The following is a 14,800-nucleotide window of genomic DNA, read 5'->3' on the forward strand; positions in this document are numbered from 1 at the left end:
GAGAGATGGCAGCCCTGCAGTGTCCGCCAGGAAACGTGCCATCAGTGAAATTCAAACCAAGCATAATTACCTAAAACTCCCAGCCAAGATCAAACCAGATGGCTGTGCAATCCACAGAACGCAACAGCAAATTATTTCTTTCCCTTCACAGTCAAAGGAAATGTACGCAGGTGTAAAGAAAATGGATGGATGTGGTAGTCTGACTATAAAAAATCCTTGAATTTTTGAGTGTTATATATAATTTTTTCATTTTAGTCTTTATAATACTAACCTTCCACAATTCTTGTTTTCCTGTCTGACATCGGACTGAAAAAAAGAGTCAGACTATAACCAGTCTCTCTGTGATTAAAAAGCCTTTTTACCAAATATTTTTTACTCTCACTTTAGTAGTTTATTGGATAGCTATCATTTAGTTTTAATTAAAATAAAAATGTAATTAAATATAATAAATTAGTATTTGATTCAATATATCTCATTCTCATTGGTTTTCAAGCAAAAAGGTACAACTTTACAATAAAGCTCCCCTTAAATGTGGCTAATAGGTTATAGATATACTATAAACACTTTATAAATAATTAATAACTGTTTATTATGCAATAATTAAGAGTAAGAGTAAATATTTACGTTTAGAACAACTCCAGATAAAATATAGGTGAACAGGCTTGGCTCACTATTTGGCAAAAATAGTGAGGCCCTGCCCCTTTTATTCTTGATGCCCTTATTGCCCTTTTTCAGAAATTTTTAAAACCTGTGTGTCAGGAGGCCGGCTTGTGCCCCTCAACAATAATATTTAGTTAAATATAACAATTTAGCAAAATTAATGAGTCTAGCAGCCCTCTGTCTTGTAATAATGACTCTCAGAGGCTCCGTGTTGTTCAGACACCGGGCCATTGTTGAGGAAGGGGGGTCGGATCTGCACAATAACTATCAAATTATGAGCAAGAATTTTTTTCCCCACTTGTGAATAAAAACGTAGGTCTCTGATGTTGAAGTTAGAAAAACTGTTTATTTATTTTTTATAATTGTCCTCAGAGGGAAAACTCTCCTCGCCTCTAAACAGAAATGGTTTGGCTGCAGAGAAAACTTCTGGCTTTAATTTCATCATCCTGCCCCAGTGCTGGACTAAATGCCTGGTTTGCTATAAGCAGCCTGAGTCGGTCCAATCACTGTGGGTCAGAACCAGATATCCTGATATAAAGAAAAGGTATGTTGACTGTCACCGTGATGCAGGTCAAAGCCCCGGTACCGCCTGCTCACTGTTCGCTCTGCTTCACCTTAACGTTACTACCAGGCGGGTTAAAGCCGCTGCTGACTGGATCTGGGATGTCAGCCCAGGCAGAACAGGCAGTTCTGTTCTGTGGACAGAACAGGTGGTAACAGAACAGACAGAAGTGAGTCAGCAAGGATGATCAAAGGTGCAAATAAAAGGTCATGAAGCATCTGACCATATGAGTAAGGAGTAATGTCTGCAATACACAACTATGGGATGAGACAGTATAAAGACCCTTGGAAAGACGAAGAAGTCGCTTATTCTCCACAGCAGACGTCGAGTTCAACCATGAATGCAGTTTGAAGATCTACAGAGGACTGCACCCAAGAGCAACAGGAAAACCAAGACTCTGCATTGCATCTAAGGACAAAAGCCAACTGCTGTCATCCATGGCTCCAGATCTGACAGATCTCCAGATCCCTGACTCTTCCCGAACTGGAGCCCCAACTACCAGCAGCAGACCTGGCTGATGGACAAAGACCTGATGGTAAGCTGACAGAACCAGAAGGCAACGTCCTTTATTCTAAGATAACTTATGAACATTAAAATTGATCTTGTCATCTATCAATTGTCATTTGAGTTCTTTTAATTATTGTAAAAAGTAATGGTGCATTGTTCTAGAGATTTGGAGGTATTTAACGGTTACCTTACAAATGATTAAAAATAGCAACCTTGGAGTTTAAGTCTAGCTACTAAAACTACTCTAGCCCAATAACAAGTTCTTGTTGTTAAACAGAGAGAGAGCTACCGTTGGTGTTTGGGGTTATGCAGCTGCAGGACTACTCAGCTGATTGCTCCAGTGGCTGAAAAAGGTTGTAACATCTGGACGTAGGAAGTGAATTGGCTAGAATAGATGAATCTCTCTCGACACTAGGTTGAATAGTTCCAGTAATTCTAGTCAGAGTAAGACTTGATACTTTCCGGACCCGTCAGATGGAGACCTGGTCAGTAGTCAGTCCTGATTTGTAAGGGAACAGGGTGGGACTGGTTATTGTGCAACAATCATTAGTTACTGAGTTTTCTTTATCTCAGCCTTACAACTCTATATCTTTATATATCCATTAGGGAGATTAAGGTTAGTTGAGAAAAAACAAAAGTATTAATTTATCCTAATTAATAGGATAACTAATTAAGAGTGGAACAAACTGATCAAGATACAACTATAAAATTATATCTGAGAGGAAATTTGATGAGAATTACATTTCATGATAGTTGGTGTTTTATTTAAACCCAGTTGTTATTTTTATCCACTCTATGCATTTACACTCATCCATGATGTAAACTGGTCTCTCGCATGCATAGTCTGGTCCTCCTTCAACCATCACACCATAAATCATGCCGTTGAACACTGCTGCTGAACCAGAGTCGCCCTGTAGAAAAATTTATATCAATACGTTTATGTTTTAAAACAGAAAAATCTTCTAATCACTGTAGGCAGATATTGAAGAAACAAACTTACAAAACATATATCCTTGTTTGGTTCTGCAGTACAGAATACATGACCACATGTCGGCTCAAAGACGGAAACATAATCAGCTGTCATGTTGACACACTGAAGACGAGTTGCAGCAGCAGCATTTGGTACTGGAGAGTAACATGAAAATCATAAACATGTTCTTCACTCAACCTTCTCTGTAGAGACAGAAACAAAGATTTTATTCTCATAACTTTAATATTTCTCTCACTTCGTCAATTATTGGGGCCGGTTGTCGTTCCTCCCTCTCCTGCCAGCTGAACAGTATCACCTCTAAAACAAAATTAGAATAAAATGTAAAAATACAAGAAAATGTAGAAAATTTATTATGAAGAACAATGAAAGAACAGAAAATAAATCCATGAAGGACTTCATCCACTGACACAGGAGTGTCCTCCTCCTGTCCTCAGTGTCCTGTGTCCTTTACATGTGTCTCTGGTCCAACACACCTGAGATAAACTGGTTCTGGTTCTGCTGGTGGCCTGATTACCTGACTCAGGTGTGCTGAAGCAGAGGCAGCAGGACTGGAGACAGAAAACATGAAGTCATGTTTTTGATCAGAGAAAGACTTACACTTTAGGGCGTTTACTGCAGTCTGGTAGTGGAACAAGTGGGACACCTGTTACTGGCGTTGGAAGCTTCAGCAACATGATGTCATTCTTCTGGCCATTGTCAGTATACAGCACAGGATTGATCTCTGATCCACATAGGGTGGATCAGAGATCCTCCACAAAACCTCCTATGAGTACCATTGTTGGTACTCATAGGAGGTTTGTAGATATTTATATAAGATCTATATAGAAGCTCCTAAAGTTTTAAAGTGCATCGTTGACATGGATGCACTTCACCAGCCGAACATAATAATGCCGCTCCGTGTCAGCACAGTCATGACCTCCAATGATTCTCTTCTGCAGAGAAACAGCTGAGTTCACTGAAACACCTGGAGAAGAAAAAGGAGGATTTTACTCAGAAACCATGTACTAACAGGGCTGCTGGAACATAAAAAGGATAAACAGTTAAAGATTAAAAAGCATCACAGTTCATATGCAAAGAAGTTTCAGTCTGAAACAGAATCAGAGGGAAGTTTGAGAGTCACAGAGAGCATCAGCCAGAGGAAGTGTCTCCAGTGTGTCCAGTTTCTCCAGTGTCCCCAGTTTCCCCAGTGTTTCTGACTCACCCAGCCCCAGCAGCAGCAGAACCTTCAGCAGAGCCATTGCTGGTCCAGCTTCCTGTGAATTTCTGCAGTCCTGCAGCAGCTTTTAAACTGTTCACAACTTCCTGCTGGAGAGAAAGCCACCAATCACAGGACAGACACCGATCTGTCCAATCAGAGGACTGATCTGTGCTGTCATCTCACATTAAATCCTGTGACTTTGACAGTGAGATGTTAAACTAAATTTAACATCTCACCGTTCTAAGGATTGATTGACTGATAAAGAAACTCGAAAAATGTTCTTGTTCCATTGACAGATCATTTCACCAATATCCAAACATTTCCCCTCTTAAATGATCAGCCAATGAAACAAGAACTTTTTCAAGGAATTAACTTAAAACAAACCGCTCCTCTATTTGGCTGCAAAGTCACTTGTAAGTTATTTTTTGCCTTATCTCAAGTGAACTGAGAGATTTGCACTAGAAATTAGACTAAAAAATATTTGCTAAATTTTCTGGCTTTGCAGTGCATAAGTTTGCAGAGAGTTTTGCTCAAATGAAAACTTGATTATTTATAATTGATTTTCTGAAGAAAGAACCACGCCTTGTTTTCAGGTTGAAGTTTTTTTGGGGGGAAAAACTGTTTGGTTTCCAATATACAAGAATGTGCATCTTTTTTTGCTCACGAAAGTAGAAACATTTTGTTCATTGATGAGCTGTGAAAATGACTCTATACAAACAGAAAAGGGTTTGTTCCATTTATTTTGAAAAAACAAATTATATATATATATATATATATATATATATATATATATATATATATATATATATATATATATATATATATATATATATATATATATATATATATATATACACATATATTACAGTGCTGCGCAGTGAAGAGCATTTGCTGAAAATGCAAAATTACAACAAAAAATTAAAACTCAGAAATTCACCCATCCATCTTCTCCGGGATTGGGTCTAGGGGGTAGCAGGCTAAGAAGGGAGGTACAGACTTCCCTCTCCCCAGCCACTTGTTCCAGCTCCTGTGGGGCATTCCCAAGGCATTCCCAGGCCAGCCAGGAAACTTAGTCCCTCCAGTGTTTCCTGGGCCCAAGCCACCTCAACTGGCTCCTCTCGACGTGAAGGAGAAACGGCTCTATCTAATGAAGCCAATAGGACCACATCATCTGCAAAAAGCAGTGTTGAGATCCTAAGGCCACCAAAACAGATCCCCTCAACATCTCGGCTGTGCCTAGAAATTATGGGGTCCCATAATAAACCTTACCCGGAGGCTTAAGAGTGTGACTCCTCTGCAATTGGAGCACACCCTCCGATGACCCCTTTTTGAAAAGGGGGACCACCACCCCAATCTGCCAATCCAGAGGGTGAATCTCATCCACCCCCGGCGCCCTGCCACCAAGGAGCCCTTTAACCACCTCAGCGACCTCTTACCCAGAGATTGAGGAGTCCAACCCAAAGTCCTATGTCCACATCCTCAACGGAAGGCATGTTGGTAGGACTGAGGAGGTCTACAAAGTACTCTGCTCACCGGTCCACAACGTCCTGAGTCGAGCACACCATCCCCACGACAAACAGTGTTGGGACTGCACCATTTCCCCCTCCTGAGACGCCAGATGGTGGACCAGAATCACCTCGAAGCTTTGCGGGAGCTCCGAACTCCTCTCACACCAGAGTCTTTGCCTCAGCAACCACCCAAACCGCCTGCTGTTTGGACGCTGGTACCCATCAGCTGCTTTCAGGGTCCCACAGGTTAAAGATAAATACAAAAAATAGAAAAGAAGCCCTGATGCTACATTGTGAAAAACAAAACTACTAATAGAACTAAATGTCCTTCATAAAAGAAACTATGAATCTTGTAATTTTATATACCAGAAATGTTACAAGAGATTCATAAGGAACACTCTGTTGTGGACAAAAGGACTCTTTATCTTTTCTCTATCTGCTTTATCTGCTCTCACGCACAAGGCTGCACGCTGACGTAACCATAACATTTAAGACGGGCGACTAGGTCTGTCACAATAAATCAATTAATCGCATGATAAATAAAAATTATCTACCTCATTTTAATTTAATTTTAAAATCACAGACCTCTTTTACCACCCACATTTCTTTGCTTTTAAAGTTTTTCTTGATTACTTTGCTGCATTTGTGCACACAAATGGAAGGCTGGATAATTGGGCTGAACAGCAGCACTTAGGGTTTATAACTTGAAGATTTAATTTTAAAAAGTCTATTGTTGCCATTTTATTTTGTAACAAAGTTGGGCTTTACATTACATATGTTCACTCCAAACTGACCATGATGGACACAGTGGCTGTAAAGTCCAGTGCAGTACCACCATCTTTCATGATGTGTGGTGGATGTGTGGACCAAATGCAGCAGGCAGGAGACGTAAAAGTTCTGTGGTAGATAAAAAAAAATCAAACTTAAAATAAAACAACAAAGCCCAAGGAACAAAAATGAATCTAAACCACAGACGGAAAGAGACCATAAGGAAACCAGGAAGAAGAGACGAGGAGCAGTGGCGTGGAGTAACAAGACGAACCAGCTGGTAACAGTCTGATTTAATTAGTTTTTTTTTTTTTTTAGTTTAGTTTAGTTTATTTCAGACAAACCTTTCACCGACAGTGTAAACAACACCAAAAAAAACAATAAAAAAAAAATAAAAAAAAACACATCACATCGGTGATTATGAGTCTGAAAAGGAGTATGATGAAGTATAACTTATGTAATCATACCCCTTTTCCAGCTGTAATTTATCACAGTATTTTCAATATCCAGTATCCTTTCTGACAAAGGAAATAATAAGTGTAATAAAATTTCCTCAGCTAGATGAAAATAGTGCATACACACACATACACATCTGTACACAAACATATATACATATTTACATATACAAACATATATACGTACATACACCCATATACACTCCCATCTGCTTATAGACAAAATACACAGCTATTTACATACCTTTATATATTTACCCACACCTGCGCCGACATGCCACCTACTTGATGACATCATACTTAAAGTTTTAATTTCCCACCAGGATTATCCCCTTTGTTCTTCCTTATAACTTTGAATAATAGCTGTCTTGAGACCTTTCTTAAAATGTCTCATACTTGGACTTTGCTTCAGCTCTTTAGAAAGTTTATTCCAGATCCTCACACCAACACCAGAAATGCACAATGTTTTCATTGTTGTACGAGCCTTCAAAGTTCTGAAGTTAAGGTTTTCTCTATATTCATATCCCCCCACTCTATCGGAAAATAATTGTTGAATCTTTTCTGGCAATATTTTGTTTCTGACTTTAAACATGATCTGTGCAGTTTGAAACTCTACTAGATCAGTAAATTTCAATAAATAAGAATCTATAAATAGATTGTGGGTATGACAGTAAAAATCAACCTTATGAACTAAACCAATGGCTCTTTTTTGTAATGTGCATAATGATTGTAGTGACGTTCTGTAAGTGTTGCCCCAAATTTCCACACAGTAACTTAGGTAAGGTAAAATAAGTGAGCAGTACAGAATGTATAGGGCAGAGGAGTTTAAATATTTTCTAGCATTAGCAAGAACTGCAATACTTCTTACCATTTTAGATTGGACATATCTTATATGAGGTTTCCAACAGATCTTGTTTTGAATCAGTACTCCCAAAAACCTAATTTCAGTCACTCTCTCCACAGTCATATTATCAATTTGTATTCTTAAGTCACTCTTCTCTTTACACTTACCGAACAACATAAACTTTGTTTTATCTAAATTTAGTGACAATTTGTTAATATTAAACCACTCCTTCAGTTTACATAAGTCTTGATTCATTTCAAGCAACAGCTTTCGTAAATCTTCACCCGTGCCAAAAATGGTTGTATCATCAGCAAATAGTACAAAGTTAAGTCTCTTAGATACCTTACATATGTCATTTATATACAAAATGAACAATTTTGGCCCCAATACCGAGCCCTGGGGAACACCACAAACAATATCCAAGCATGAGGATTGGAAATCACCCAACTGCACAAATTGTTGCCTATTGCTGAGATAATTTTTCATCCAATGCAACACTACTCCTCTTAGACCATAACACTCAAGTTTTCTGAGTAGTATATCATGATCAATTGTGTCAAATGCTTTTTTCAAATCAATGAATACCCCAACAGCATGTTTCTTTTTATCTAAAGCACTGGTCACCTCTTTCATTAAATGCAGAACTGCCATTGCTGTGGATCTTTGTGACCTAAATCCATACTGACTGTCCGTCAGTAGATGATGTTTACTAAGAAAACTTTCTAGTCTGACAACAAATATTTTTTCCACAATTTTAGAAAATTGTGAAAGTAATGAAACAGGCCTATAATTTGTGAAGTCATGTCTATTCCCCGATTTGTATAGTGGGATAACTTTTGCAATTTTCATTTTTTTTGGAAATATTCCTGTTTGAAAAGACAGATTACAGATATATGTTAGCGGTTTAATAATTTCCACAATCACCTTCTTAATTATTATCATGTCGATGCCGTCATAATCAGTTGACCTTTTATTTTCACATTTATTTACTATATCTATAATTCCGTTTTCCTCCACAGCTATAAGAAACATGGAATCTGGATTTCTAACTAATGCGTCATTTAGTGTTTCATGTCCTGTGGGCTGTGGTATTTCCTCAGCCAATTTTGGGCCCACACTCACAAAATATTTGTTAAAATTATGAACTATCTCTTCCATATTATTTAATTGTTTATCTTCATTGTTTGTGAAGTTTTGTGGATAACTAACATGTTTGAAATTTTTTCTAATAACAATGTTTAAAATATTCCAAATACCTTTAATATTATTTTTATTTCTGTCCAACTGTTTACTACAGTAATCTTGTTTTGCTTTTCTTAAAACAGCAGTCAGTTTGTTCTTGTATTTCTTATATTTATTTTCTGCCACAGATGATCTATGCCTTATAAAATCTCTATATAGCTTATTCTTTTTTTTACAGGCATTTTTAGAGATTAGAGATGTGATTACATATTCATCTGAAAATAATTGTCTGTTTTAAAAGTTAGTTTGGTGTAAAGTGGAGCTAATCTGCCAACAAACATCAAGTTATGGACAAACATAAATACAAAGAATAGGAAAAAATGTCCTGATGCTACATCATGAAAAATAAAAATACTAATGGAACTAAATGTCTTTAAAAGAAACTATGAATCTTGTGATTTCATAGACAAGAAATGTTACAAGAAATTCAAAAGGAACACTCTGTTATGGACAAAAGGACTCTGTCTTTTCTCTATCTGTGTTAGAATTATGTTTGTTATCATTCTTACATTTGTAATTTTATGTTACTAGTTGTCTTTCTATTTAGAGGTTTAGTCTTCAAATTTGTTGAAACTGTGGAGACACAATCATTCTTACATTAACCTCAAGCATGTTTTTACAGATGGTGACTTCGATCTTCCTGGATACTCCTGAGCTGTAAACCTATCTGTGTGTTAGTTAACTTTCTGTGTCCCCCTGTTGTGTTTCTGAATCCACATTCTACTGTGAAGATAGGATGTGGGTTTCACCCCTCCATTCCTTTTCACACCCTTCTTGCTAATAAAAGAGACAAACAAACTGAAGGTTTTCAGAACACATGGTGAGCGACTTGGAGAAGCAGTTCACTGTGTCTTCTCAGTCTGCAGAAGTTTGGTTGAAAACTCATATACATTGTCTGTGGTTCTTTCTTTTTTATGTAGGTTTGAGAAAATACCTATCAATCTGCTTTATCTGGTCACACGCACACGGCTGCTCACTGACATAACCATAACATTTAAGACTGGCGACAGTCACACAAATAAAAACTGATTAAGGCAGGCCAACACCTTCGAGGGAGCAGAATGAGGAGGAAATAAAGCAGAACTTGCGCTACAATCTTTGCTTCACTTTGTGTCAAAGAAAGGTGAGCTGAGTGGAGCCTAGCGCTGGACAGTCATTACAATATGCCACATGAAATCATTTAAACATGTTTTTGAAAAAATATTTCAAATATGTCCTGATCTTACACATTTTGTCTGAGAAAAACTGGCAGGAACTAAGTTCACTCTGTGTCTCACAGGTAGGATGTTGATTTCACAAACTTCTGCACAATTCAGGCTCCAAATATATTTCATGACTGAGAAACACCAACCTGTTAGTATCTCAGACCATGTAATTTATATATAAACAATTTCTTGCGTAGCAGACAGTGGACAGCTATCTAATAGCCATTTTCTTATGTTTATATGGGTTTATATTTTGTAAATGCACACAAACCACTAAAGTGGACACTAGTGCTTCATACAATACACTGCCAACTGCTGGCCATCCACAGCACCACCCTGGAGCCAGGCCTAGAGGTGTGGCATGCTTGTGAGCGCCTGGTGGCTGGGCTTTTACCCATGGGGCCCGGTGGTGGTGAGTTGGCTCCTGGTAGTGGGGGAAGATGCCGGTCAGGCCTGGTCAGGCCCAAACGTGTTGTGAGGGTCTGCTGGGAACATCTGGCAGAGTCTCCTGTGAGATGGAGCTTTAATTCCCACCTCTGGGGGAACTTCGAACATGTTTCATGTCCGCATTGTCGAGGCGAGGTTGGACTCTCCAATCACTGGGGACGAGGTCGCCTCCGTGATTAAAGAGCTTTTCAGTGGCAAGCTCAGTCACTTGGAAGGAACTCAAAGTAAAGCTGCTGCTATTTCACATCAAGAGGAGCCAGTTGAGGTGGCTTGGGCATCTGCTCAAGATGTCTCATGGACGCCTCCATGGTGACGTGTTCTGGACATGTCCCACCAGGAGAAGGCCCTGAGGAAGACCCAGGAAACACTGGAGTTTTCCAGGTGGCCTGGGAACACCTTGGGAATCCCCCGGAGGAGCTGAAACAAGTGGCTGGGGAGAGGGAAGTCTGGGCCTCCCTACTTAGACTGCTACTCCCTAGACCCTAGAAGATGGATGGATGGATGGATGGATGGATGGATGGATGGATGGATGGATGGATGGATGGATGGATGGATGGATGGATGGATGGATGGATGGATGGATGGATGGATGGATGGATGGATGGATGGATGGATAATTGTGTGAGTTTCTGAGTTTTAATTTTTTGTTGAAATTTTGCATTTACAACAAATTCAAATGCTCTTCACCAGCCAGCAATGTAATATTGTTTTTATTCAAAATAACAAAATAACCTTGTCTGTTTGTGGAGGAGGGGTGTCATCTCCAGTCCTCAAGGTAACTGTCCTGCAGTTTTTAGATGTGTCACAGGTACAAAACACTGGAATGAAATGGCTAAATTAACTCCTTCTTGTGTAGATAAGTTCTCCAGAGTGTTACTAATGACCTAATTATTTTATTCAGGTGTGGTGCAGCAGAGACACATCTATAGGTTGCAGGGCAGTGGCACTCAAGGACTGGAGTTTGACACCTGTGGTACAGAGGGTCGTTTTCACAGCTCATCAATGAACAAAATTATTCTACTGTCTTGAGCGGACAGATGAGAATTCTTGTAGATTGGAAACCAAACAGTTCTTTCCTAAAGAAACATCAACCTGAAAACAAGAACAAGTTACTCTTTCTTTGTAAACAGTGCTACTTCATCAAGTTTTCACTTGAGCAAAACTCATTGCAAACTTGTGCAATGCAAAAGCACAAAATTTACCAATTATTTTAAATCTAGTTTCTAGTGTAAATCTGTCACTTGAGAAAAGGCAAAACTTACAATTAACTTTACAGCAAAATAAAGGATTTTCTTATTTTAAGTCAATTCCTTTATATTGATGAAAAAGTTCTTGTTTCATTGGCTGATTATTTAACATGTAAAAGGGGAAATGTTTGGATATTAGTGAAATGATCTGTCAATGGAACAAGAACGTTTTTCAAGTTTCTTTAGAACGATGAGATGTTAAAGTTACTCTGTATGCAGAAGACGCGCAGATCGGTGTCTGTCCTGTGATTGGTGGCTTTCTTTCCAGCAGGAAGTTGTGAACAGAGTTTAAAAGCTGCTGCAGGACTGCAGACATTCACAGGAAGCTGGACCAGCAATGGCTCTGCTGAAGGTTTTGCTGCTGCTGGGGCTGGGTGAGTCAGAAACACTGGACACACCGTGGAAACTGGACACAACGGGAAACTTCCACTGGTTCCATGGAGGCTGCTGCTCTCTGGGACTCTCAAACTTCCCTCTGATTCTGTTTCAGATTGAAACGTTTTTGCATATCAACTGTGATGCTTTTTAATCTTTAACTGTTTATCCTTTTTCTTTTCCAGCAGCCATGTTTGCACCTGGTTTCTGAGTAAAATCCTCCTTTTTCTTCTCCAGGTGTATCAGTGAACTCAGCTGTTTCTCTGCAGAAGAGAATCATTGGAGGTAATGACTGTGACAAGGAGCGTCGTTATCATGTACGGCTGGAGATCGGCAAGGGTACTCATAGGAGACTGTGTGGAGGATCTCTGATCCACCCTCAGTGGATCCTGACTACAGATACCTGCTGGAAGTTGGAGACTGGGTGGTAAGAAAGAGACACGAAGACAGTTTTATCTGCAAATCATCTGATTTCCTGTGTGTTCATTATAATCTAACCTTTTCTGCAGGATTAATGCAGCAACAATAAAAGTTCATCCACGGACTGGTAAAGCGAGAGTTCCCAGAATCCAAAAGAAACCTGCGATTTATGCTCCCGAAGGCTGGCGGCATGACATCATGTTGCTGAAGCTTCGGAAACCAGTAACACATGTCCCACTTGTTCCACTACCAGACTGCAGTAATCGTCCTAAAGTGTAAGTTTTTCTCTCTGATCAAAAACATGACTTCAGGTTTTCTGTCTCCAGTCCTGCTGCCTCTGCTTCAGCACACCTGAGTCAGGTAATCAGGCCACCAGCAGAATCAGAACCAGTTTAGCTCAGGTGTGTTGGACCAGAGACACATGTAAAGGACACAGGACACTGAGGACAGGAGGAGGACACTCCTGTGTCAGTGGATGAAGTCCTTCATGGATTTATTTCCTTTTCTTTACAAACAATAAATGTTCTAAATTGCTATCTTGTATTATTACATTTTATTCTAATTGTGTTTTAGAGGTGATACTGTTCAGCTGGCAGGAGAGGGAGCAACAACCGGCCCCAATAATCGGTCATGTGAGAGAAATATTGAAGTTATGAGAATAAAATCTTTGATTCTGTCTCTACAGAGAAGGTTGAGTGAAGAACATGTTTATGATTCTCATGTTTCTCTCCAGTACCTGATGCTGCTATTGCACCACGTCTTCAGTGTGTCAACATGAACGTTGTTGAGGTTTCCAACTTCCTGCCAGGATATGGCCATACATTCTCTGCTGGAGGACCAAACAAGGATGTATGTAATGTAAGTTTGTTTCTTCAATATCTCTCTGCAGTGATTAGAAGACTTTTCTGTTTTACAACATAAATACATATATTGATATAATTTTTTCTACAGGGTGACGTTGGTTCAGCTGTGGTGTTCAACAACATGATTTATGGTGTGATTACTCCAGGTATATCAGAGAATCCATGTCGGAACCCAGTTTCAGTCACTGATGTTTGTGAATACATTGGGTGGATAAGAACAACAATTGGGATTCAATAACACAAACTGTCATGAAATATAATTCTCATCAAATTTCCTCAGATATAATGTTATTATTGTATCTTGATCAGTTTGATCCACATGTTTGTAGAATTAGAATAAATCAATGACTATGATTTTCTCATCTCTACTTGATCTCCCTAATGGATCTTTCTCTGTCTCAGAAATGACCAATAAATCAATAAATGCATTGAAAAAGCAACATTTCCTGGCTGATCGTCTTTACATTCATGGTTCAGTTTGTTCAGTTGATCAGTTGATATTTTCCCTGAACTGAGTCTGAAAATGTGACAAGTTTTTAATCACATGAAGAGGAACACCAGAAGTAATTTATTTTGTTTAGTTTGTATCTTTTATATCAGAAATGAAAATCATCTGAACTCTGCAGCTCTGGAGTTACTATTCCTGATTTAGTTCTAGAGAAAATTAAACTCCACCAAGACCAAAGAGCTGTGCACAAAAATAATGAAACAGAAGTTGCATAATACAACATTTAACAAATAATAAAATCCTAATGTAAAAATAATAAGAAATAACATCATGTGTTTAGTGAAGATACAAAAGAAATTAGTTCAAAAGTCAAAATCTGGAACAAAATAAGCTTTAAGAAAATATTTGAAAACAGATCAGACTAATTAATGGTACCTTCTGTAGCCACAAATTTAACATAAAAATTAGTGTAGAAACGTTTTCTATATTGCAGTGAAACAAATGTCATTTTTAATTAAAATTTTTAATTTTAACACTTCATATAGGTATTCATATAGTTATAAAAAGAGTTATCTTAAAAATATTAACATTAAAATTGCCTGCAAAAATATTAATTTTCTTTCAATGTTGAAATTAAAATCTATTTTAGATGTTATATAACTCTCAGAAATTATAATTTGGTTTTCAAAAGTCTAATTATGACAGACATTCTCCATTAATTTTATAGTAACATCTGGAAAAAGTAAAAAGATGTAAAAAAAAAAAAAAAAAACTGTGAAAATATGTCATTAATACTTCATTGTTATAGTGTTTTTCACTGATGATACATCAAACAGAAAAGAATGTTTGCCTCAGGGCAGTGCAGAGACCTTTGGAGGGGTGGGAGCAGTGGTGGCACAGGGGCAAAGCACAACCCATGTATAGAGGCCTTAGTCCTCATGCCGGTGGTCGCAGATTCAATTCCCGACCTCGTGACATTTGCCGCATGTCTTCCCCCTCTCTCATAACCTTCTTTTCTGTCAAACTACTTTCAAATAAAGGCCACTAGAGCCAACAAAAC

General features: G+C 38.4%; 1 protein-coding gene across 1 annotated transcript; it reads left to right on the plus strand.

Annotated features, from left to right (window-relative positions):
* Positions 1-10,493: 10,493 nt before the first annotated feature.
* On the plus strand, positions 10,494-13,689 carry LOC106931464 (protein C activator-like). The gene is made up of 8 exons (XM_088013956.1): positions 10,494-10,611; positions 10,725-10,813; positions 12,195-12,201; positions 12,247-12,436; positions 12,519-12,704; positions 13,003-13,061; positions 13,163-13,287; positions 13,381-13,689. Exons 1-8 carry the CDS (start codon positions 10,494-10,496, stop codon positions 13,528-13,530), a joined length of 924 nt encoding a protein of 307 aa, XP_087870082.1. The 3' UTR covers positions 13,531-13,689.
* The last annotated feature ends 1,111 nt before the right edge of the window (positions 13,690-14,800 follow it).

This window comes from Poecilia mexicana, unplaced genomic scaffold (assembly GCF_051168715.1).
Source record: "Poecilia mexicana isolate PSO_F unplaced genomic scaffold, ASM5116871v1 scaffold_16, whole genome shotgun sequence".
Taxonomy (NCBI): Eukaryota; Metazoa; Chordata; class Actinopteri; order Cyprinodontiformes; family Poeciliidae; genus Poecilia; species Poecilia mexicana.